Source organism: Microtus pennsylvanicus, chromosome 12 (assembly GCF_037038515.1).
Source record: "Microtus pennsylvanicus isolate mMicPen1 chromosome 12, mMicPen1.hap1, whole genome shotgun sequence".
Classification (NCBI taxonomy): domain Eukaryota; kingdom Metazoa; phylum Chordata; class Mammalia; order Rodentia; family Cricetidae; genus Microtus; species Microtus pennsylvanicus.
In genome coordinates this window covers 69,731,132-69,756,611 of record NC_134590.1, presented here as the reverse complement: position 1 = coordinate 69,756,611, position 25,480 = coordinate 69,731,132, and the positions used below count along the sequence as shown (strand labels likewise).

General features: G+C 47.6%; 1 protein-coding gene across 5 annotated transcripts in view; it reads left to right on the top strand.

Annotated features, from left to right (window-relative positions):
• Tns3 (tensin 3) overlaps nt 1-25,480 on the top strand; it is a 232,056-nt gene that overhangs the window by 36,005 nt on the left and 170,571 nt on the right. For 4 of the 5 annotated variants that reach the window (XM_075944308.1, XM_075944307.1, XM_075944310.1 and 1 more), the window contains exons 2-3: nt 5,921-6,032; nt 20,981-21,018. Coding sequence is in view for 1 of the 5 variants with exons in the window: in XM_075944309.1 (XP_075800424.1) it covers nt 5,921-6,032; nt 20,981-21,018 (150 nt within the window). In the remaining 4 variants the exon portion in view is untranslated. Of the gene's footprint in view, nt 1-5,920; nt 6,033-16,804; nt 16,820-20,980; nt 21,019-25,480 lie in introns of those variants that run through there. The other variant, XM_075944311.1, reaches the window with a different exon arrangement.

Sequence of the window (25,480 nt, the reverse complement as noted above, 5' to 3'; positions counted from 1 at the left end):
TCTGTGGGGATTGTGATATCTACATGTAAGTGACGTGCTGTGTGAATGTTGCAGACTCTTGCAGGGCTCTGGATACAGGGTGTCTGCTATCACGTAGGCAATATCTATTTTGACACAGACATAAGAAGGAGTGGCCAAGCTTAAACGTAGATGGCAGAGCAATTGCAGAAGTTTCTGCTGGGTTCAGGGCACTTTCTCTTTCTGTGACCGTGTTGTCTACATCCTAGCAAAAACAGGGAGATAGGTAGGCTGGGAAGTATCCACACAGCCAAGGAACTTGAAGCCTTTGAGTCTAAATCTAGAAATGGCCTCTTATGCTTTTGGATGTGGCCACGGTTTCTGAATTTTAGTCGGGAGAGCTCATTGGTGACATGTGGACAGAACGACGTGTTGGTCTTGCATCCCCTGTCCCCAGCGTTGCTAAAGGTTTTTGTTTGTTTGTAGATTCATCAGATTTTTCTATCTAGGCTGTCAGGCTACAGGGAAGAAGCCTATTTTACAGCTTTCTAAATGGGGTGCCTTTTAATTCCTTTTCTCGCCTCATTGTACCTTTTAGACTCTCCATGTGAAGTCTTGATTAGCACTACTGCAGATCTTAAAAGGAAGCCTGGGCTCCTCTGACTAAGGATGTTTGCTGTAGGATTTATCTAGCCACATGTGATCAAGCGAGGAAGCTCCTTTTTCTCCTTGTTTGAGATATTATCAGAAAAAGATGCTAGATATTGCCAGTGGGTTCTTCTCATTGATTTAGAAGACCAACTGGTTCCCTTCTTATTAATTGCTTTTTAGATAGTTCTATTTTTTGAGAAAGGGTCTGGCCTCTACCATTTCCCTGCCTCCAGATTCCTGGTATTTAATTGATTGATATTTTCAATGTATGAACTCTTGTATTTCTGGGATAAGCCAACTTTTCACGACATAGTATGTTGTAGATTATGTAGGCTAACCCATGGGTTATTTATTTTGTTTACAACTGTTTGGGAATTTTCCAGAGCTTGCTGTTTGTGTTCCCAACTTTGATTCCATTGTGGTCAAAGAAGACTTCTCTTTTTCAGTGGGACTTGAATGCATTTTGATTTGTTCAGACTTGTTCTGTGTCCACAATAGGGCTGAACACTCCAATGCACTTGAAAGAATGTGCGTTCCATTGCTCTTAAGTCAAGTATTCTGTTTCTGTTAGGTCAAACTGTTTGATACTATCATCCAAATCATTTGTATCCATGTTTATTTTCTGACTGGATCTGTCGATTGCTGAAAGAGGGTTGCATAACAATGCCCCCGACATGGTGGCTTAGCAGAAATGCATTCCTGAAAGAACTGAGGAAGGACACAGACATCATTCATGGTGTGGGCATGGTTGGTTTGTTTTGAGGCCTCTTCTTCACTTGTAGACAGCCATCTTCTCCCAGGTCTTAACATGGCTATCCCTTGGTGAACACAGCTTCTTTGATGTGTCTTCTTCTAAACCATGACAACTGTTTGTATTATTTTGGGTAGCTCTAAGGTGTCCCTGACCAACACCTCATAGGGAGGTATTAAAAGCCTGACAGTGAAATTTTCATCTAAGAATCAGTGCCTTCTGGGAGCAGCATTGTCTGTCCATGCACGCTGCTTCCATTTAAACTTTCTTTAAGAAATATATGTTTAAAATCAGTTCACCTCACAAAATTGTGGGTTTCAATGTGGTTCTTTCTTTCTTCATTCCATAGTTTGCCTAGCTTCTTTCTACCTCCTTTTCTCCTCCTCCCTTCTTCCCCACTTAAACTTTTCCACTCTTGGTATTCTTTATTTTCATATCACACATGTACTCCCACAGCCCTGATTTAAGTCCCCTGCTCCCTCAGTGGCCTGAGAGGGCAGCTCAAGTGTCTGGGCAAGAGGTGGAGCCATGGGAAGCCCAGCCTCCAAGACTTCTCAGGAAAGGATGCATGGTTTCCCAGGCCTGTTCCCCCAAAACAGGCTAGAGAGGGAAGGGACCAAAGGCAACCCAGTCTAGACAGTCAAAGGCCAATGCAGGGAAAAATTCTAGTTTCCTTCCTTCCTTCCTTCCTTCCTTCCTTCCTTCCTTCCTTCCTTCCTTCCTTCCTTTCTTCCTTCCTTTTTCTTTTTTTCCCTCACTGGGCAGTTCCAAGTTAAACATATAGATTTAAAATTTGAAGCTAGCATCCATATATGAGAGAGAAAAATGCAGCCTTTGTCTTTCTGGACCTCATATATGTAACTCATTATAATGTTTTCCGGGTTCATTTGTTTCCTTTGCAGCTGAATAAAATTCCTTTGTGTGTATTTCTTCTTAATCATTTATTCTTCAGTTGAGAAAACTAGACTGATTTCATTTCATAACTACTATAGCACATTGCTTTGTATTGGATGATTAGTTACCTTTTAGTGGTTTTTAATAGGACAAAAAGTGCATGTTTACCCATGATTTGCCGTTCGGGCGCTCTTCATTCTGCTTTAGAGTCTCTTTTTCCGTCTTCCTTTTATCTGAGGACCATTTTAAATATGTCTGTGGTATTTGCCAGTTGTTGGCAAGTTCTTTTAGCTTTTAGCTTTGGAGTAAATATCTTAATAAGTTTGTAAAAGTCTTTCAATTTTGGAAGATACTTTGACTGCAGAGTTTAAATTGGCTGGTTTTCTTCAGTTTCACTAACTTCACCCAGATGTTTTGAAATTTATTATTTTCCTAAACATTTATGCTCATTTTAAAAATTGTGTGCATGTGAGTGTATCTGTATGTCATAAGGATGGGTGCCCTTGGAGGCCAGGAGTATCAAATCTTGGACTAGCGTAACAGGTAGGTGTAAGCTGCCTGTTGTGTAAGCTGATAACTCAACTGAGGTCCTGAAAGAGCAGTCTGTGTCCTAAGGGCTGAGCCGTCTCTCCGTCCACATAGCTGAACAATCTTGAAGTGAGAAATCTTGTTAATCCTAATTGTTTGTCCTCGTATGTGATGTGCCCCCCGCCCCCAGTGTTTTTAAGGTTTTTCTCCTTGTTACTGGGTTTGAATAATTTGTTTTCATGTGCCTTGGCATAGTTACAGCCAACTATTGTTTCTTGGCTCTATGTCTTTGCAGTTTTCCTTGCATTTCCACACATTTTTTAGGCATTATGTCTTCCAGTATCCTTTTTGTGCTTTTGCCCCATTAGGGGCACCAAGTAAACATTTATTTGTCTTGCGTGGCTCTGGACACCTGTTTGTTTATTTATATGTACATATTTGGGAGGTTTTCATTGTGATAATTTGTGTGTGTGTGTGTGTGTGTGTGTGTGTGTGTGTGTGTGTGTGTATGGGGGGAAGTTTGAGACAGGATTGCTCTGTGTAGCTTTGAAGTCTATCCTGGAACTAGCTCTTGTAGACCAGGCTGGCCTTTAACTCACAGAGATCCACCTGCCTCTGCCTTCCCAGTGCTGGGATTCAAGGTGTGTGCAACCATTTTTTTTCTAGTTATGAATTCTATTTACTTTCTTGTCTCTTTGAGTGTCTGGTAAGTTTTGACTTGGTGAATTTTACCTTGTTTGGATTCTTGGAAATTTTGTGGCCTTTATGGTCTTCTGGTGTTCTTTTTCTCTGAAATGCAGTCATGTTTCAGGACAGCAATAACAGCCTTGGGGCATTGTTTTTCAGATTCTTTATGCAGGCCAAGGGAGGTGTTCAAAGTAGAGCTAATCTTTACAAGGCATGGTCTTTCTGCATCTCCTGTAAAACAGGGCAAAGCTGGGATTTCTGACCTACAGCAGGCAAGCACTGTTCTCAGCTCTGGGGAGCATAGGACCCTGTTTCTCTAATTCTGCTGGAGAGGCATAGGGTGTGTGTTGGAGGGTTCAGGGGTTCTTTTCTATATCCTTGATGGCCATAGATATGCTCTTCATTACTGGTGCTTTTTAAGAGCTTTTCTGCAGGCCTTAAGAATTCTGCAGCTCTTTGTTCTGTGGTAACCTGTCCAGGAAACTCTTCTTGCCTTTCTCAATAGAGGTATCTCAGTGGACTCAGCTTGGATCTTCTCTGCAGCCTAGAGAATCTCTTCAGACAGAAGTGGCGGTAGGAGTGAGTGAGACAGGAGGGTCACCCCAACTTATTCTTCCATGTGGAGTGCAATCATGGGTCCCTGAACAAGGATGCACTTAGTATTTGTGTCATCAGGTGCGGTGGTCATTGTGATGGTATCACAGAGTGTCTTTACATAAATTACGGTTGCCCTGAAATCCCCAAGTGGAAGGACTTCAGCCTCATTTCAAGCTCAGCACACCTTGGCTCATGAGGGGCGTCGCTGACCAAAGCATCCTCATCACAGCTCTTCATTTCCTGCTGCAGTGATTTCAGAACAGTGGTTCTGTTTATTCTGTGCATGATTTTAGGTGTGCGAATACATGTAGTCTCTAGTAATACTTTTGCACCAACAATGAAAGATCCTGTGGATTCAGAGCTAAGTAAATAAAAAATGCTGTCGTGGTGGTCCACATCACCTGAGGTCCTTCAAAAGCAGGTTGTCACATCTTCCTGGGATTGTTATTTTATTTAGATCTACATTTTCCCCGTTTCCTGTAGATCTTTAGCTAGTCCGATGTACAATTCTCAAGCTTAATGACTTGAACTCTGTGCCCTCTGTAGCTGCCATCCAGGGCATGAAGCAAGCTCCCTTCAACAGTGTTCCTTCAGGGTTTGTGCCCACACAGCCGTGCAGTGTGTTCTGTGGTTCTTACTTCTGTTGACTCAGATGTGCTTTAATGGTGGCGGGCGTCCTAGAACTCTGATATCCTTGCATCTTGTAGATGGCGAGATGGTTTCCATCCGTGTGCCTGCACAGATAATAGGCGCCTCTGTGTTTCCAAACACTATTCTGTCGTATTACCAACATTTTTGAAAAATTCATTCTTCTTACAAGAGCTAGTTAGGTTATTAGGTTATTTCTTGTTTGGGACGGTTCTTTTAATTGTCAGGGAAAATAGTATATTGACTACACTGCCTGAGTGCTTGGGACTGTACAGAGAGTAAAGCACTTCCTGCAGCCCCAGATACTTTGTAAACTAGGTTGTCACATCTTTTAAAGTTTGTAAGAAATTATCAAGCTTTTTTTCCCCCAAAGCAGTTGTTACTAAGAGCATGAGACATGATACATTTTATTTTCTCAGTAAATGTAAGTTGTTTTGGTGGGTGTGCAGTGACCTCCGTGTGTGTGTGTGTGTGTGTGTGTGTGTGTGTGTGTGTGTGTGTGCGTGTGCTGACAGTATCTGCATGGTTAATAGTTACTGATCATGCCCTGTCATCAGTAAATAGGCATAGGGATGTTTCTTAACACAACGAACTTTTCTAAGAGCCTCAGACTCTGTAAACACGAACTTGACGGATAAAAGTTAATCTCCTCATACAAATACTTGTCATCGTGGTTAAGGAGGGAGCATGCGTTGTGCGTCCGGCTCATTCTAGGCTTGTCTTTTCTACAGAAGAGCACATCCCAGCTCCGCTAGCCTGCGAATCTCTGAACCTTAGTGGTTATTTTGGGACACCTTTGAAAGGAATACTGTTCAGTGCCTCTTAACTTCATTTTGCTCTTTGCTAATCATTTGTGCTCGAAGAAAAAGCTTGAGGGTCAGGGAGGGGTGTGTGGTTACTTTGTTATTGCAGTAGATGATGTCAGGCTGGATGCTGGAAGGAACATAGTATCACCCAGGTAGCTGCCTAAGGTCTCGCTCCTGAAGCATCCTAGGGGAGATGCACCTACTGACAGAGGGTGAGCTGCCCTCTGGATTCCAGAATGTCATCCACCGACTCTTTTCCGGAACTGTAGTTTGCTTGGTAAAGCTCCTCTTTCAGCCCCTTTCAGGGCTTACTAGATTTATTATCTCGTAGGAAAGAAATGAAAAAAAAAGAAGATGCCACGAGCTGAAGTGCTGACAGTTTCTTCCTTTACTCTTTCAGCCAGAAGAATTTACTACATGTCCTCACAGTTTTAAGAAAAAGGACTTTAAAAAGCCCAGAGTCTGTGGAGTGTGCAGACAGACCATTGCTGGTCAAGGGATCGCTTGCCGAGGTAAGTCCATGCCCTTGAACTGCTCACTTCTTAGACCCTGGGGAGGGAGGGAGGAGGGGGAGTAAAATGAAGACTGCCTTTCGCCTGGGAGTTTCCAAGAGTTAAGTCATGGAATTTCCCTGTTGTGCCTCTCTTCACCCCCCACCTGGCAGGCCTTCCCATGTTTATACAGATAAATACTCCTAAGGAGAATTTCTAGAAAGAGCTGAGCTATTACCATGGGAAAGTAGACTGCCATGGGCAATTTGTGACTTCATGTCAAGTCTTTTATAGCTTACACTTCAAATCTTACAGTGTGTAAATGAAGTGCCTATTCTTGTGGTGGGGTCCATTTGTTGTTGTTGTTGTTTTAATGACTTATTTATTTTATGTGTTTTCCTTCCTTTCTTTCATTTTTTTCCTGAGTATATGTCCGGATGAGGGTGTTGTTTCTTCTAGAACTGGAGTCAACAGACAGTTGTGAGCTGCCATGTAGATGCTAGGAATTGAACACAGGTCCTCTAGAAGAGCAGCCAGTGCAGCCGTCTCTCCAGCCCGAGTTTGGGTCCATTGTATGTTGGCACCTTCTTGATGCTTAAACCTTACAATTAGTGCAACTTTGAATTCTTTTCTGATGGTACACTGATAAGTCTCCAAAATGAATGTGTAACTGACTTCTGTCACACAGCCCTTAAGGACTGGGCCTTTGGGGAATGATGGGGAAAGTTCTTCCGTGTCCAGTCCATTGTGGAGGTTTAGGGTTTCCTTCATGGTCACTCTTAGTTCTGCCTAGCTTTGCTTCTTCCTTCAGCAGGCTAGCCTGACCTCTTGTCTGCCTAGCTTGGAATCCGAGTGCTGGGACTGTAGTGTTCACTGCCATCCCCAGCAGTTCCTTTGTGGACGATTTCCAGGGTGTCCCTGGTAGGCCTCTGTACCGTTAGGACTGCCTTGGCTCCTTTCTCTCTTTTTGACCTCCTGAAGTTTTGGAGTAGAGGGAAGATGGACCCCAGCGAGCCAGTACTAGCCAGGGGTGGGCTGAGAGTGGGGCCCTCTTAGGATCTGTGTAGAGCTAAGGGCATCTGCCTGGTCGGTAGTGTTACAGTTGGATGCCCTCTGCCACACAGCACTAAAGAACATGCTAACTGCTGTCCTCTGTGGCTCCCATCCTAGGTCTGCTAAATGTGTCTCCCCCCGTACCTGAGCCCCAGATGTCTCCTCCCGTCCTAGGTCTGTTGGGGAGGGGGTGTCTCCCTGTTTACCTGAGTCCCAGTTGTCTCCTACTAACCTACGCCTGCTGGGGGTCCTTCTGTTTACTTCTGTCCCAAGTGTTTCTTTCCATCCCAGGCCTGCTGGGGGTCGTCTGTGTCTCTGTTTACCCCCATCCCAGATATCTCTTCCCACTGCACTCCTATCCCAGATTCCTCTTCTCATCCCATTTTCACGCCTCTCACCCCCTGTCGTGGGGGGGGGGCTCTCCTCTCACCCCCTGTAGTACAGGGCCTCTTCTGCCTTTAGCTTTGAGGCAGTTTCCTACAGTCCAGCATGGCTCTAAGTCATTTGCCCTAGAGTACAGGGGACTGGGAAGATGTCATGGATGCTGAGGTCAACTAGGCAGTGGTGGGTGGGTGGAGCCTCCATGTGCCAGACTGATGTGTAAGACAGACACTGGCAGTGGCACAGCCACAGGAACAGGCAGGGTCTCTCCGCCCTGATGGCCAAAAGGAGAAGAGCTGAGGGCAGATCACTGGTGCCCATGAGGTGAACAGAGCTCTTTGGTTTGTTAGCAGAGGTGACCTTGCTGGGAAAGTGCTCGGGGAGTAAACACTTGCTGTGTAAGAACTGAGGATCTGAAATTAGTTCCCGGAACCCACATAAAGTTTGAAAGAATGAACTGGCTCCTCAGAGTTGTCCTCTGCCCTCTGCCCATGTCCCACACGAAATCCCCTATGATAATGTTAATAAATAAAAATAAATAAAAGCAATTGGACTTCTAAACATGACCCTCAAATCTGAAAATAAGAGGTGAAGTGGAGTTGAGGTGGTCCCTTGAGTCAGCATTAGCTAGTTATGTGCAGTCTGGGGACAGGGTAATAGTGGGTCCGCTGAGTCCGTACAGACCTGGGCTTTCTTCTGAGCGGCAGTCTCAGCAAAGACAAGGTTTGCTTCTCCATCTAGGGCTAGGACCCACAGAGGGATTGAACCAGAGGGATTGACAGGTGGGTGCAAAGCCTTCCTCCAGCTTTGGAGTACGCCCGTCAGAGTTGTGTCTCCCAAGATCCCTTTATGGAAAGTGCTCCTACGATGGTCCCACCTGTCTAATACCCACACGTGTCTTGTTCTAATATGTAAGAACAGCTCATGCACTGAGATCTGGTGGAAGGGCTCTTTAGATGAAGGACTTTGCTTTCCAACACCTCCAGCAGTGACTGGCATGCGCCATGATCATTGCCCCCAGGAAGAGTCTGTTTATTGAGGAACTAGCCCCCACAGCCTTCTTCCTATATTAATATGCTACCCTTAGCACATGAAATAGTTTCTGTTACTATTACATAAAAAGAATCAGTGAGTAAGAGCAGCAAGGAGAAGCCCAAAGCAGTGTTGAGGCTCTGACTTGCCGTCGGTGTGTGCTGGTTGGATGGGAGCTATTGTCTTTGCTTTTTTGGACAGTGCTCCTTGTGTTAGCCCTGTCATAGCCTGGTTGGGGTTCCTTCTGTAAAGTGAGGACTCCAGGCTGGACCTGCAACTTCTGCTCTGTGAAACGTCAGGGACTTCAGTGGACATGTCAGAATGGTATGTGGTTGTATGTATCTGACTGCATGTGCTTGGTGCTAACATGTGAACGGGAACCACCTATGTGGTGGTGTTTGTACATATGAATGGTTGCAGATAAGAACCATTCCATTCCTCTGACTGCATGTATTTGTGTGCACACATCTGTGTGTGTGTGTGACTATACACAAAGAAGGTTCACCTGAGAGCATCACTCTCCCTCAGGGCATTTGGTAGGACTGTGCTTCTCCGTTCTACCATGCCTGTAATCTTGGGCAGAGCCTGCCTGGGAGGTGCTTGAAAGAGAAAAGTGGGGCTAGTGGTACTTGAAACGGAGGAGGTATTCAGCAAGTTCCTCCATCATTCACTTGTTAAGAAAGATTTGGTAAGGCGTGTCATTCCCAGATAACCATTTCAGCTTCAGGCATTCATTCATAAGTGTGAAGGCCTTGTGGCCCAGAGGGCACTAGCATTATGCAGCTTTCTTCCAAGTTCTGAAAAGCTGTGAGATGCTGTGAGCACAGCCCCCACCCCCACCCCAACACTGGGGCCCTCAGCTGTGCTGCCTCGGGAACTTTCTCCCTCATCAGTCAGCACCGTGGGCCCCTCCTCACACACCGCTTTGTCCTAGGACCAGAACTGTGAGGAATAGATGTGCTGGCATTGTTCAGCCACTCAGATCGTGGGAGTTTCTTATAAAAATAGCAATCCAGGCCAGACGGTGGTGGCACACACCTTTGATCCCAGCACTTTTGGGAGGCAGAGGCAGGTGGATCTCAGTGAGCTCGAGGCCAGCCTGGTCTACAAAGTGAGTTCTAGGACAGACAGGACTGTTACACTGAAAAACCCTGTTTCAGAAAACAAAAACAAAAATAGCCAAATAGACCAAGACATCATATGTATACACCCAAGTACAGCAATTCTGTTGTTATGCAGTTATTACTTTAATACCCTAGAATGACATTTCAGGAATCTTAGTTCTGGTCTTTCTCATGACCTTTAAATTTTTTTTAAAGATTACTATTAAATTCGTTGCCACGGGTACTACGTAGCAGGAGGACGTTTTCTCCTGTCCCTCAAGTGCTCTCTGAGGACAATGTAGTGTGCCGGGAGGAAGTGCTAGATGCTGTGGGTTGCGTGTGTGAGCCCGGAACCCCTCAACAGTGCCTTCAGAGATGAAGCACCCTGCGAGTTCCACGGGCTCGGGTGTCAGCTGGGAAGTCCCGGGAGGCATAGAGATGACAGCCGCACACAGGGTGGCTCAGAGACAGGCAGACCTGAGGCGCATTAGGGAGATGCAGTAGGTCCTGCATGGTATCGGCATGGGAGGGGAGACATCACAATACCAGAGGCAGTGGACTTTCAAAGGGTGTCAGGGGCTAAGGCCTTAGTCTGTTGGCTCAATAAAAGCAGCAAAGCCTGCCTGTGGAGGCCCAGCTTGTCTCAGGAGAAAGCAGAGGAATCCGGCATCCCTGTATTGCCTGGTCTGCATCTCCTGCCTGGGGCATGGATCTGTGATATTGCGACCAGATATTGTGACCAGCCTCCTTCCAAGCTCTGGTTCCCTGCTCTGTGCTTGTTGTAGCCTTCTTAGAGGTCAGTGCTCACCCCACCAGACTGCAGAGCTGGCATCCTCCCTCTTAAGTCAGTGTCCCTGCATTGTCTGTTGACTGTCCGGGCTGGGTTGCCTTGGAGACCTGCCTCCCTGCCCTTTGATACCTCCCATCTCTGGCCTGTTTTGGGGAGTGGTCCTGGGAAACCATAAAGCTTCCATTAGGAGGACTGCATCCTTCCCTGAGTGGCCTTTGAGGCTGGGCCTCCTGTGTGCATCCACCTCTCTCCCAGACACCTGAGTGACCCTCTCACAGTGCTCAGTCATGGCTGTTGCTGTACTGCTTCCTTGTCAGCTCCCATCGTCCTTTGGGTTTTTGCACAAGCCTCAGTTTCTCAGAAGGTACCTTGCTGCCCTGATTCTCTCCTGATGCCTGGATGGTCAGTGAGTAGCTGTAGAACATTGTTTGGTTTCTGTCCTAGCAGGAAGTCCAGGATATTGAAAGGCTGTCTTTGCGTTGGGGACCTTGGTGCTGAGCGTGTTCCTGGCACAAAGCAGGCATGCTGCTCTTGGTGTGGCACTCACTTGTACCACATTGGGTGAGCAAGTTGATGCTTGTGTATGATTACACTTGTGTGATGGATGTGGTTTGAGTATGCTTTGTCCTCTCTTTTGGTCTCTGGAGACAGGGTTTCTCTGTAGCTTTGAAGCCTGTCCTGGAACTCACTCTGTAGAGCAGACTGGTCTTGAATTTACAGAGATCCGCCTGCCTCTTTCTCCCTAGTGCTGGGATTAAACACATGTGCTACCACTGCCTGGCGGTTTCTCCCCTCTTAATCTCCATTGTGGATGTGAAGAGAGTGGAAACACTCTGACCCTGGTATTGAGAAGTAGAGTCTGTGGAAAGTTATCAGGGTTTACAGAGTTATTCCCATGGACCTCAGTGATTAAGTACTGGTGCTTTCTGTGAGAGGGTGCATGGTTATGCTTGCACGCCTCATACATACACGCACACATGTATGCGTCCTATGTCTCACCACATGTCCTTCTCTGTCTTGGGGCTTTGCCATTACGATACCATTGCCAGATGTGGCCCTTCCACCTTGGAGAAGAACTAGGTTAAAATCAGTTTTATTCAGTCGGTTGGTTTCATGACAAGCCACACAGAATAGGGCAAGTTAATCAGAAAGACCCCCCAAAGGCCCCATGTCCAGTGGGCAGGTGTCAAGTGCAGGGATGTATTAAGGTAGCCGTGGTATGAGGAAAAGGATGTTAACTCTGGGGAGCGTGCAGGCTCTGGGAGCAGGTTTGTGAAGATGCCACTCTGATCGGCTCTTCTTCACCCTCTCCACTGCCCAGGCTGAGAGCACCTGCAATGCTGTTGAGTCTCACACATGCCTCACATCACTCAGCAGGCACGCAGGAAAATCTAGATCATGTTGCCAGGTGAATGCCTGGCTCCTCCAGCTGTTCTTTTCTTACAAATCCTCAGGAAGTAGGTAACTTTAAGCACTTTCCCAAAGCAGTTAGAGGTGACTCCTCTGACAACCGTAGTCTGACCTCTTCCATACTTTCCTCTATGATCTTCCTTAAAATGCCCCTGTGATGACCTGGCCTGGCTCAACAGCCTCCTCCCCCATCAGACTTGCTCCCACACAAGACATGGTGGTATGATAGAATCTTCCAGAAGAACAAGGAAGAAGAAAAGGCACCCGAGAAACTTCTGTCTCTCTCACTTTACTTATCTGGTACAAAGCCCATGTCTCTCTCCCTAACACTCTCTCTCTCTCTCTCTCTCTCTCTCTCTCTCTCTCTCTCTCTCTCTCTCTCTCTCTCTCTCTCTCTCATTTCTCCTCAGTTCTGGATTTTGACTGAAATGCTCCCTGCTTTCTGTAAAGAAATCCTGGGTTTCTTCCCACTGTTCTTCAAAAGTTTGGGTGGTTAGGATATGAGGTCTGTAGGCCAGGGACTTCTGAGTCCTACTGGTCAATTTTGCAGGCAGATTTTGCTTGAAATTTTTTTGCATAGCCTGGCTGATAAATTTGAAGCTTCTTCTCCCCAGAAGCTGTGATCTGGACATGTTTAGAGCTGCAGGGCTGCTGATTTCCAAGTTATTGCTCAGCCAGTGCTGCTCTCTGGGTGCTCCCGGCTGTTCGGGCCACCCCAGGGGGACAGCTAAAGAAGTGGTTTCTGAGATCCCACAGAGGGTGTTGGAGAACATGAAAAGCAGACAGCCATTCACTCACAGGCTCATTTGTAACTTGGTAAATATCTGTAGAGTGTTGTACAAAAGACTCTTGACACCTTGTCAGCCTGCAGCCTGGATTCCCAAGGCTCCTGGAGACACTTTGAAGAATAGCACCTCCAAGACGACATATCGCAATGTCAGGCCTTTTGGAGCCAGATGGCTATGATTCGAGCCATGGTGGTGGTAGCCTGGATTCTGACGCCTGACTTTGCAAACCCTTCTGTGACTAGGGAGTTGAGGTGTGCTGTGTGGACTCTTCCATGGAGCACGGTGTGCAGGCAGGCACTGAACCCAGGAGCCAGGACAGAAAGAAAAGCCCTCAAGTGTCACCTGGAGTGTTGAAGGCACCAAGCCTGGCCCTGGAAGCTTCTGAGCATTCCACCTTGCAATCAATTAAATACAATTTAAGTGGCTGTTACCTGAAGTGTCTGCCGTGTTTCTGTGTATTGAACAGGCTCGCCTTTCAAATCCTTTGTGTAAAAAATTAGATGACTTTTTTTCCTTCTTGATTTCTCATTATGTTAGGAATGCTGCCTCTTTAAAATAGTATACCAGACAAAAACATTTGCCACTTTCTAATGGCTTTGAACAAATCAACATTTCTTACTTTTTCCACCTTACATATTGCAAATTCTCATGCCCCTGCTCCCCCTTTTATTAGTGGTATTTATAGCATGCAAATGTTGTAAAGGTTTCAGACTTGCCCACCTTTTTATTCATGTTCTTGTCTCTTAGAGTGCCTGCCCCTGCTCTTTGTCACAAAGATATTCTACAATGGCTACTGCTTATTTCCAACTCTCCTGTTTCCCGGTTGCCACATCTGGAATTCATGCAGTTAGTGCTGTTGGATTTTTTGTGGACTAAGCAGTTTGCCTGTTTTATTGCCCTGCCTCCCTTGATGCAACCTGTGATGTTTCTCCTGTGTCAGCGTCTTAGGGATGGACGAGCTCCTCATGTTTGCTTTGCATTATACAAAGAGCTTTCTTTGTGTCTTCTAGCCTTGGCTTCTGGAAAGTACTTTTTTTCTTTTATTGGGGGGCGGGAGAATTTTGAGACAGGGCTTCTCTGTGTAGCCCTGGCTGTCCTTGAACGCATTCTGTAGACCAGGCTGGCCTGGAACTCAACAGAGATCCGCCTGCCCCTGCCTCCAGAGCACTGAGATTGAAGGTGTGTGCCACCACCACCCAGTGGAAAGTACTCTCACATAGCAAGTCTTTACCAGCATGTTTTCTAAATAACTACTCATATTTTACTTGTAGATCTGTTTATCATCTTCCCTCCCTCCCTCCCTCCCCCTTCCCTCCCTCCCTCCCTCCCTCCCTCCCTCCCTCCCTCCCTCCCTCCCTCCCTCCCTCTAGGGAGGTAATTTTTCTTTTCAAATTGGAGAGGTCACTGCTATCACAGGTCTCTTTCCAATAACCAAAGAGAGGTGGTGGCAGCAGGTGATGATTGGGTCCTCGTCGAGGGGAGCTGGGACAGTTGCTCTTCACTTTGATACAGTTTCTGTCAGATGTTTGCATTATTAGCTTAGTGACGGTGGAACCCAGTTACTGCACCAGACATAGAAGAGCCTTTGCTTCTGGTCTCACCATATATTTAAGTCAGGCTCACCTGAGAGATGGGCTGACCTGGAACCTACTTTGTAAGAACCAGGTGGTCCCAAACATGTAATCCTCCTGCCTCATCTCCCGAGTGCTAGGATTATGAGCGTGGGCCACCATGTAAAGCAGATCGAGAATGTGAATGTGCCTTTCTCTGTGGTGGTTCTGGGAGCTTTCCGGACAAGGTTTGTCAGTCAAGCAGTGTTATGGCTGCTAGACCTGCAGGACCTAGTCAGCCAGTGTGGTGTGGGGTTTCTTCTGGGCCAGGAGGTGCAGGGGCTGGTGACCTGGAGCACAGCAGTCAGTGTGCTTGGGCTCCTGCTGTGCAGACTGACTTCAGTAGCTTTCTCTGTGTAGAATCTAGCTCCATTCTCAGAGTGGATAGCCACCCAAGAACTTTTCCCTTCTTGTGTGTCTTGTAAGATAGTAAGGGACTTTATAGATTTCTGTGGGTTGGGTTCATTTACTTTTACCTCAGTCAGAAGTGGATCTCTCTCTTGTTCTCAAAGACACAGTCAAGAAGGATGAATGGAATTATCGTCTGTCCTAGGGTTGTCCTTGCTCGTGTAAGTCAAAATGCTTCACTGTCACCCTGCTTCGGGTCACTCAGAAGACCACGTAGATATGATCCATATCTACTTCCATTTAACAAGATAGAAATGGAAACAGACGGTACGTAAAATAAACTGTTTAAAAGAAACCATAACATACCTATCATATGGTAATATAAATATTTTTACTGAAAAATGACTTCCTCAAAACTGTCATTCACAAGAAGGAGAAGTGAGACATTGTTCTGGTTTTTTCTTTAGTGGGAAGGTGGGACTCCCCTGCTTCCTTGTGTATTCGGTTTATGCATACTGTGTAGGAACTGCTAGCGCACATGGTCCTGTGTTGATACCCAGACGCGGCCCGCTGTCAGCCTCCCAGGGTGCTCTGGTGCTCAGAGGATTGTTTCATAGAGATTGGTCTCTCAGTGTGGAGTCTGAAATGGAATCAATCCTTTTTTCAGCTGTTTGTGTATGGTCTTGTGTTTGGGGGGATCTTTGACCTAGCAAATATCACAGTGCCATGGTCATTTGGTAGTTCCGGTCAATTGACTTAGATTTCATAGTCTTGAGGCATCTTTTTTAAAAATCATGCATGCACGCATGCACACACACACACACCAAACAAACCAACCTCTGTATTTGTTGGTAGTGTTGCTGGTGCTTTTATCGGAAGGGTCTTGCGTTGTCAAGCTCCTGGTTTTGGATGTATGCCTTTCGCAAGGAGAATTTCCACTTGAAATCTGAAGTTTTGCCGTTGGTGTGACAGACTCACTTGGATTAACTTCAAGAATCTGGCAAGCAGCCCCTTCATATTCTGCGTGCCAAGATCCCTTCAAATAAAAATGGTGTTCCTGAGCTAAGTCACTAGTTAGCTGACAGCTCACAGCTGCAACAGTGCTGTTGCTGGATGGTTCTGTTCACACATGGTCCTGCTCCAAGTTGTCCCATTGCAGGATGCTGAGACACTCATGGCAGGCTCCCTCCCCCTCCCTCCCCCAACACTCCCCCCCCTCACAGAATAGTGAAGAGCTGTCTACCGAGGTTTCACATCAGGATATCCTTTTGTGAGAAATATTTATTTACAAACGCAGTTGTTTTGTCTGCATGTCTGTCTGCACACCAGAAGAGGGGATCAAATCCCATGGGACTGCAGTTACAGAGGCTGTGAGCTGCCGTGTGCTGGGGATTGAACTCAAATCCCCTGGAAGAGCAGCTGGTGCTCTTAGCTGGTGAGCCATCTCTCCAGCCTTCATCAGGATATTCCTGAAGGCAGCTTTTTAACGCGAGTGGCCGCTGAATGGAATGGAGTGGTAGCTAGTGCAAGTTGGTCTTGTTTCCCAGACTCTTGCGGAGGCCTCAGCACTTTCCCCACTGTGTTACACAAGTGAAAGGAGGAAGAGATGTCTGAACATATTTTGGTCTCATCAGCCCATTGGGAAGGCATAGGGACCCAGAGGTCTATAGACCCTCTCTGACAACCGCTGACTTCAAGCAGGCTGGATCTGTCTGTCTGTCTGTCTGTCTAAGGGTGACTTTTCTCTGACTCACACAAGGATGGAGTGAGGGGAAGCTAGACTAAATATGGCTCCATAGGCGAGGAGGAAGTGGGAGACATTGAGAGGGCAGCGGACACTGGCCAGCACAGGGGCACGAGGCTTCCAGAGAGTCTCAGAGCAAGCGTGTGAAAGCTCTCAGAGCATGCTGTCTTTCTGAGAAACACTGCATGGGTGTGGGAGTGGCCGAGGGGTCCGAGGCAGCCAGGAAATAGGGTTCTATGTGGAATCAGTGGACGGATGAGAAGGCACACGGCCATTACACATGGAGCGCTCAGGGGACCATGAGTTCAAGGTGCTGTGGGGACTTCGTGGAGAGTGGAAGGACACCCCTGAGCCCCGTGAGCCTGGTGTTGAGGGGAAAGGTCATGGGCCGGGAGGAGGAAGCCAGTCTGTGAGACTCTGAGCAGCTGACGGTGGCATTGATACATGCCCTGCCCTCTTTCTGGCCATCTTTCACATGGGGAAGCTGAAGGGACTCGGTCCTTCAGTTTCGGGAAGAAGTTGGTTCGGATGCTGAGGGGGCAGAAGTGAGTGAGTAATGGCACTTTTTTTTAATTTTTAAATTTATCTTTACTTTTTATCTTTGGATGAGAAAAGTATATAAAAAGGTTTATCTAAGACTCTACAAACCAAAATGTTCCAAAATCTAAAATTTAGATGTATAAAGTATCTCAGATTTTGGAGCAATTTCAAACTTTGGGCTTTTAGAATAAAATTGTAAGCCAACAATATCTACGAAAATGTCCCCAAATCTGAAACCTATTAATCCGAAGGATTTTGGATACGGGCACTCAGCCTACAATTGTCTTTAGGATGGACAGGACTCTTGCCCATGGATGATTGTGATGAAGTCTTAGAGAAATTGTAGTGTACACATTTATACGATATAACCTTATACCTCCTGGATTTTAATTCCACCAATAATGGCTTGGGAGGCAGAATTGCAGCCTGAGGGACTACCCCTAGAAAGGCTAGAAGTCAAGGATTTGTGAGTGGCTTTTCTTTTGGCCAGATCTGGTAGCTTAAACACCAATAATCCCAGCGCTTGAGAGGCTGAGGCAGGAGTTTTGCCATAAGTTTGAGGCTAACCTTAGCTACAAAGTGAGGCTCTATTCCCAAGAACAACCACAGCTATAGAGTTTTCCCCTTTCTTTTCTTCCTTATTTTTAGAAATTTTAATTAGGTGATAAATGAAAGATTTGTTTAGTTTTATTTCATATCTATTAGTGTTTTCCTGTGTACCATATGTTTATCTGTGCACCATATTTGTGTCTCATGCCCAATGAGGTCAGAAGAGGATGCCAGAAATCCTGGAACCAGAGTTAGAAACAACTGTTCGCTCTCATGATGGTGCCGGGAATTGAACCTGGGTCCTCTGGAAGAACACCAGTATTCTTAACCACTGTGTTGTAATAAGAGTGGCAGGGCTGCTTCCCGCCACCCGGCTAGCTTTACCTGAAACTGTATTCTTTTAAACCCTGCCTGGCCCACTAGTTCCAGCCTCTTATTGGCTAGCTCTTACATATTGATCTAACCAATTTCTAATAATCTGTGTAGCCCATGAGGTGGCTTACCAGGAAAGATCTTAACCTGCGTCTGTCTGGAGTGGGAGAATCATGGTGACTGCCTTACTCGACTTCCATCTCCCAGCATTCTCTTCTGTCTACTCCGCCTACCTAATTTTTTGTCCTATCAGAGGCCAAGCAGTTTCTTTATTACTTAACCAATGAAATAACAGATAGAAAGATGACCCTCCTCCATCACCACTGAGCCATCTCTGCAGCTCCATCTATTTATTCTTAGTAGTTTACGACCATTTGTTTAGTAGGCAGCTGCTAGCCGTACCCTCTGCTAAAGTTCAGAGAGTAATTGGAGCGCATTAAATACATTCTTGAAATTGTTAGAGACCAAATATGGTAGTAATTTGAAAAAAAGCCAGTATTTAAATCAAAACATGATGATTTCTATGCAGATGGGTGGGATTGACTGAGGGTACCCTTGCCTTAGGGAGCCTGCGTGCCTCTTGGTGGGGAGCTCTAGTGATTTGGGGGGCTCCCATTTGCTGGCACGTTCCCCACTTGGGGGACCAAAGGCTGCCAGGTACAAGGTCCTTGCTGTGTGTCAGCCTGCTGGCGGTGGGCTTCTACGAGCGTGCCTGCAGCATTTCGTGATTGGTTCACAGTTGATGTATAAATGAGTCCTCAGGTTTCATCCAGACTCTGACCTCCCCTCAGTAAAAGAAGCAAAGACGAGTGGCTTCTTGCTGGACTCTGATGAGTCTTTAGGAATGCCTGTGCATTCTATGCCGTGGACACTGAAGAGTCAGTTGCCTTTGTGTGGTCCACTCGTGTTGCCATGGACGGAATCGGATGCTACACACCAAAGACTGCCTGTCCTCCCGCTCGTAGCCTGCTTTGAGCGATGGACTGTTAAGATGATCTGACACCACAAGCCTTGGGCTCAGAGGCACCAAGGTAGCTGGGTGGGTCCTAGAGGCAAGCATAGGATAGTCAGAACCAACACTGGAACCAGACTGAGGTAGGTAGGGGTAAGTGGGGAGCTGTCAGTGGGGGCCCACTGAAGGTCTTGAGCTGATGCTGCGGTGGCTGAGCTTTCCCTGTGAGCGATCTGACATTGGCTCTTTTTCTGGGATGGTTGTAAGGCAGCAAGCACGTGACAGCCGGAACCTGAACGAGGGATAGTGATGGCTGGATTTCACTGGGCTGTGAACATGCTCTCAATGCCTTGCTACAACTGTAAGCATCTGCTCTTTTCCACTGCGTCTTGGTTTGGGAATGTAAGACTTAGGGGACCAAGCCGTCCACAGTAGGCTTCTTCTCAGAGACTGTCTGTCACTGAAGGCCTGGCTGAGGTTTGCATCCGCTGTCACTGAGCCATCACGCTCACAGAGTTGGCAGCTGGACTGGCCAAGTGCTGCATGCTGGCTGGTGGCTTCAGTTTCTTCCCAAACTGGCAGCTCTGCAGGGTTGCTGAAGTGGCCCCATAAAGTGGCAGGAATCACACAGCATCCCCACCGCCGTCTTGCTCTAACATGCAGACAGTGGTGATTTGTTGTGCATGGGGCTGGAATTATTAAGGTCATCTCAGAGGCTGCCTGTCATGTGATTGACCCAGTCATCAGCTGCTCCTGGGCTGTGCTGCCCCACCTACCTTAGTACTTTCTGCCGCTGTCCTCTGCCTGGGCGGGCTTCTGTCTGGGTTTTGAAACTCTTGTGGTTGTCCTGTTATCCAGTGGAAATCTTTCTTGATTGCGAAATCCCTGATCACAATCCTGTGTTGTGCTGATTAGAAGATGAAGAATCAATATTTGTGGTATGTATTCTAACAGATCTCAGAAGCTTGGGCAGACGATTGAAAAATCTAGATTACACACAGATAAAGACCTAAATAGGTCGTTAACTCCTGGGGTACACAAACTCCTAGGCCCTGGGCATGTTTTTCTGTTTCAGCCTTAGTTAACCCTCTGTGAACCTTTAAGTATTGTCTAGAAGGCAGGGTGAAAGGTTTCCCCAGCTCCTGGACTCACAGCCCCAAGCTGAGATTTGGTCCTCTGTCTCTCTGACCTCTGAGGCCTTGTTGTCTGGGCTCTGCCCATTTCTGCTTGGGGCATTACTCTGTAGTTTGAAAGCAGGGCCCATGAAGGATTCCTTTTGACATTAATAGTTCTGTGACGGGGGACAGGGGTCCCGAGAAGTCCTAGGGTTCGCCTTGGGCAGCCCTGCTGGAGAAATAGAGCCCAGACAGGAAGTCTCAGGCAGGTGCCCTGGGGAAGGCATCTAGGCCCCTGTGGTGCCCCCGGGAGTGGTTGTGGGGGGCTGACACGCAGTCGCTTCATTTCCCACCGTCCTCATCCTGCCCTCTCTCCCATGTCTGGCCTTGTCACTGCACCATGCTGCTGCTGCTGGCCTTTTATTCCTTGAGGCCCCGCTGTGGCCTGCCTCTGGGCCAGAGGGTAGGGCCTGTGAAATCCACATTGGTTCCAGCACCCCATCTGCATTGTTGGGGCCTCCCATGACACAGGACCCGCTCTGCTCACATAATGGCCCCTGTTGAAGGACTCCTCTGTGGGAATTTAGACATGAATTTATTTTGACAGTGCCTGCTAAGGTCTCCCGGAAGTGAAAACCTGCGAGACCAAATGACCTCAAGATCAAATGACCTCGTGACTTTTTCCCTCCTGGGAGGGCTCTGGTCAAATAAATGCCTGGGGCTTTGTTCCTTCCCTTCTTCTTTCTCCTCTTCTTTCCCCAGGGATAAATTATAACTTCTGTGTGTGCGTGTGCGCAGAGGACTTTTGCTCCCCTGGTTCTACTTGCCTTCTTCAGCTTGACTGGATGAAACCTTTTCAAAAACCTGTCTACTTAGGACCCCACTCCTGATAAATTTCTACCTCGACTGACTGAACTTTCGCTCTTTTTTCTTCTTTTTCATGCTCTGGGAACTGAATCCAAGTCCTGGTATGTGCCGAGCCCGTGCTCAACCACATAGCTGTAATGCGGTTGGTTATTAGGTCTCACCTTAGTCTCTGTTTGCCTTCTCGGTGTCCAGCCACCTCTTGTCAGGGAGAGACCTCCCTCCCCAGGCTGCCAGCTAAACTTTCTCAAGGAGGGAGACCTGGCAAGCGTCACCTAAGATTGCCTGACTAACAGACATTCTTTCTCTTTCTTCCAGCCTGCAAGTATTCCTGCCACAAGAAATGTGAAGCCCAGGTAAGCGTTCCATGGCTTTCCCGTGGGACTTCCTGGTGGAGCTGGCCTGCACTGACTGATGGGCAGAGGGGGAGGGCGGCCCTTGGACTGCAGCGGGGAAAGGAACTGGCACCAGCTGGAAAGAGGCCGGCCGGCAGGAGTGCGGCATATAACTTTCATCTCAAGAGCAAACCGAAAGAGCTTTGAAATCCATGTTTTTAATTATAGAAAATAATTCCGAAGAATTCGATTTCAGATAAGACCTCAATCATCCTTTTCACAATGGCCATACCACCAGCTCCTTCCTGGCGTTGAGTGATCCCGACTTTCTCTGTGTGTTGCCATCTATTCATGGGGTAGAGGTGCAGAGACAGAGTCAGGGTGCGTGTTTAGCCTAGAGGAGCATGCTGGCTAACTTTGAGGGTAGTTAGTTGTTCACTGTGGTTGGTGAAAACCTGGGCAACCTGGAGTAGGCATCTTTAGGCCTGGTGTCTGTGTCCCCAGCATGCGTGAGAGCCAGGTGGTCCCCTGGTTGCTGTGGCCTAGCTGCCTCGCCTGTGATGAGCAGACAAGTGAGGGGCCTAGAAAGGAAGGTGCCGAGGCTGCGGCTATGGTTCTTTCCCTTCTCTGTGCCTACAGCTCTGGATTTCCTCGCTTTGAGGCTGCTCGTCAGTGTGACTCCAGCCTTTCAAAATCTCGCTGACCGTCAAACTGTCAGGGGTTCTGGAGAGCTGTCCGTCCCTCTGGCTGTAGGACGAGAGAGATGGGCTCTGCTGATGTTGTTCATGCTGTTCGCAGATCTCCATCCTGTCTTCAGCCTCTGAACTAGAGGCTCTGGTGGAAAATTTAAGGATACCATGAACTTTACATACATGTTTTCAATGTGTGGACCAGGAAGGGCAGAGTTTCTCTACACACACACACACACACACACACACACACACACACACACACACACACTAAATATTTATGTGTACACATACCATGTCTGAGGGTTTTTATTGCTGTGAAGAGATACCATGACCATGGCGATTCTTATAAAGAAAACATTTAATTGGGGCTAGTTTGCAGTTCAGAGGTCTAGTTCATTATCATCATGGCAGTGCATGGCAGCAGCAGGCAGACTTGGTGGTAGAGGGGTAGCTGAGAGCAGGGATCTAAAAGCATCAGGAAGCGCACTGTCTTTGAGCTTAGGAGACCTCAAAGCCCAACCCTAGTGACACACCTCTTCCAGTAAGCCACACCCACTCAAACAAGACCACCTCTCCTATTAGAGCTATGCCCTAGGGGTTAAGCATTCAAACACTTGCGTCCTTGGGGTTCATATCTATTCAAACCACCATACCCCACGTGAGTACACTCATTTTGTTCATATGTACATGCATGTGTACGCACAGTCACCCATGTGCCCTGTGCCCCCACAGGCACGTGTATTCACATACACAGAAGTACCCCCACAGAGGCAGGAAATGAATGGTCTTAGCGCTAGGGCTCTTTCCAGAAATGAATGACTTGTCTTTTAAGTCTTCTATGGGCATATTTAGAACGTGCAGAGAGCAGAGAGGGTTGCTCAGTGCTACTGCTAGATGCCTAAGCTAGCTTAGGACCAGCACCCTCTACCTTCTTCACCTTCTGCCTCCCTTTCTTGAGGTCACTCAGAAGCTTTTCCCAAGCCCAGTGGGGTAGCATGGAGCAGCTCTGCCTGCCCTTCTCCCTCAGCTCTGTGTTGGAGAAGGTCCTCTTCCACCTGGTCACTGCCCTGGAGTGGGACTGATTTCTGACCCTGGTTTATCTTAGCCTCGCTTCTGTGTGCTACCCACCTTTGATCAAAGGAACCGTGCTGCAGTGGCGCCTGGAATGGGGGATGCAGTGCTGAGTGGGGCTGGTCTGTTTCGGTAGCGGATCTGACTTGGAGAGGCTCCCTTCCCATGCAGGGACTTCAGTGTGCCTTTCCAGTGGTGTGTCTCTTTTGGTGGCCCTTGTTCTCAGGGCGCATGTCTTGTCACTGGTGGGGGTGTGATCCAAGGGCTGAGTGCTTCTCTTGCCACCAACTCCATCCCCTGACTTTAATCCTAGGCTAGTCACCTCTGACCTGAGCTGCAGCAGTGAGCCTCCATCTCTCTCTCCATTTCTGACTACTTCAAAGCATCATCCAGCAGTCTTAAGTATAACTGATATGGCATTGCTAAGCCCAGCAGTTGGCGGTCTGCTGAGAGATGAATAGGTTTTCCTCCTATCAGAGCCTGCCAGGGGGAAATGTATCCACATTCTTTAAAAAAAAAGTTTTTAATATGGCTTTGAATAACATGAGAGAATGCCACCAGTAGTAACAAAGCACCTTCTCATTCCACACACAGAGTTGTGGTGTTACGGAACTGAGAACCATAAATTCTCAGCAGCCCAGCAGAGCTTAGTGGCTGGGAAGCATTTCTTTCAGGAACTGGAGTGTGGTTTGTCCCACGTTACTTCTATGAGTTCGGGGTCCTTGCTTGTGTCTTTAGATCTCACTCCTTGGCTTTGGGCCTTTACTGCTGTGTATATGGATCACTGCACAGCCTCCCTGAATGCGGGTTTGGAAAATCGGAAAGCTTTGTGAAGGTTGAGACTTGGCTCCCATGTTAGACCTCGTCTGTCTTGTACTGACACGATGACATGTGCCCCATGTACCCTCCTCAGTGGTTCCTGAGGGTCCCTGCAGCGTGTGTTCGACGTGTGATGGAGTTAAATGCCATGACCACTGCTCTGTTCGGTTAACGCCACAGTCTTAGGTATCTGTTGTGCCTGTGATTGATCCATTAGTACCGAGGGTGTGGAGGAAAGGTTCTATAAAGAAGAGCGAGTCACAGTAGGGAGACAAAACATGGTGAGGAGACATAGAAGCCCTAGTATGGTAGATGAGGTTTCTATCTTCCTGAGCATGTCCCTCATTCCAGGTTGTGTGGGCTAATAGAGGAAGAGACCTGGCCCTTGGTCTCCTTGTGGCTTTTGGCTTGAAAGTAGGCCAGTCTACCTTCCGTGGTCCTGTGTCTGTGTCTCTAGGGTCATGTGTTGAAATATGCATCATGACATTAGGGGGGTGGAGCCTCTGGGGGGTAATAGGTATTGTTGGCTGGGGCCTTATGATTGATGGGCTTAGTGCCCTTTTCAAAGAGACACCGGAGAGTTTTCTTCCCTTTCCATCAAATAGAGACTGCAGGAAGGCGTGATGGGGATCCAGAAAGGAGATCCCTACCTAGCACTAAGCCTGTTTGTACTTCGTTGTTGGAGTGAGTGTCCAGCCTTTTGAACCGTGAACCATAAATTCCTGTCATTGAAGCCACTAAGTTTGAAGTGGGTTTTTGTCTGTTTGCTTGTTTCTAAGATGACTTGGATGACGGAGGTAGGTCTGCCTGAGCCTCAGTTTCCCCCTGTGTGGAACAGATGGACGATACTGCTTAAATTACACACAGCAATGGCCTTCTCTTAGACACCGAGTGCAATAACACTGTGTGTGAGCCCTGTGGAAGTCAAGGAGACGATGAGAAAACTCTTTGAGAGTTTGGGATCTCACGGTCCTGCCACCCGGGTGCTCAGCTGATTCATTGCAGCCCCTGAGCTGTTTGGGCCTCGTGACCTGGTTTTTCCCTGCCCTCAGTTGACTCATTGACATGAGGGGAAAGGGAAGGAGAAGTACAGAAGTTTTAGGAAAGCAGATGTTGTGAAGAGAGAAGAAGAAGAGGGCCTGGGGGATGGTCCCCGAGAAGTGAACAAGAACAGATCTGGTCTTTGCAGCCTGTGGCAGCCACGGACATCGGCTATTCTGGTGTCTGCCCATGCTTTGAGTCACACTTTATTATCCTGGATCAGTAGAGATTCCCCCATGGAGACTGCACACAAGTTAGCTGAGCTGGAGCACACCTGGGACAGCACTGAGCAGCCATCGGGTCCTGGCAATCAGCCCCTGCTTTAGTTCACAAAGGACCAGTCCCTAGCGCCAAGGCTCCATCGAACCCTCAGCCTCTAGGCCATCCTCAGTCTTGCCTGCCTGGCTTCATTCTGTCTCTGACACATCCAAGACGCCCAGTCCTCTACAGAGGCCATGACAGGGCTAGTGTGTGTCTCTCTGTCCTGTTGCTTCTCAGCGTCATACGCAGGACTGGGCTGCCACAGAGAGGTATGTCTCTGAGGAACAGGTGACGTTCTGAGGTACGAGTTCTCACTTTGTGGCATGTTAAGCCCTCAGTTGTGGCTGTCCCTGCTCTGTCTCATTGTGTTGTGTCTGGACTTACCCTTCTCAGGCCCCAGAGCACCAGACAGTGCTACTGTGACAGAAGCAGGGTCCAGGTGATTCCCCACTGGGGCGGGTTTCTACACCATGAACATTCAGGAAAGAATGAACTGGCGGTGTTTGCTTGGGCATTACCATTGAAGATAAGGGTGTCCATCTAATCCCCTACCCTAAGGAGTAGAAGGGGTGGACCCAGATATTTTCCTAGGAAAACGA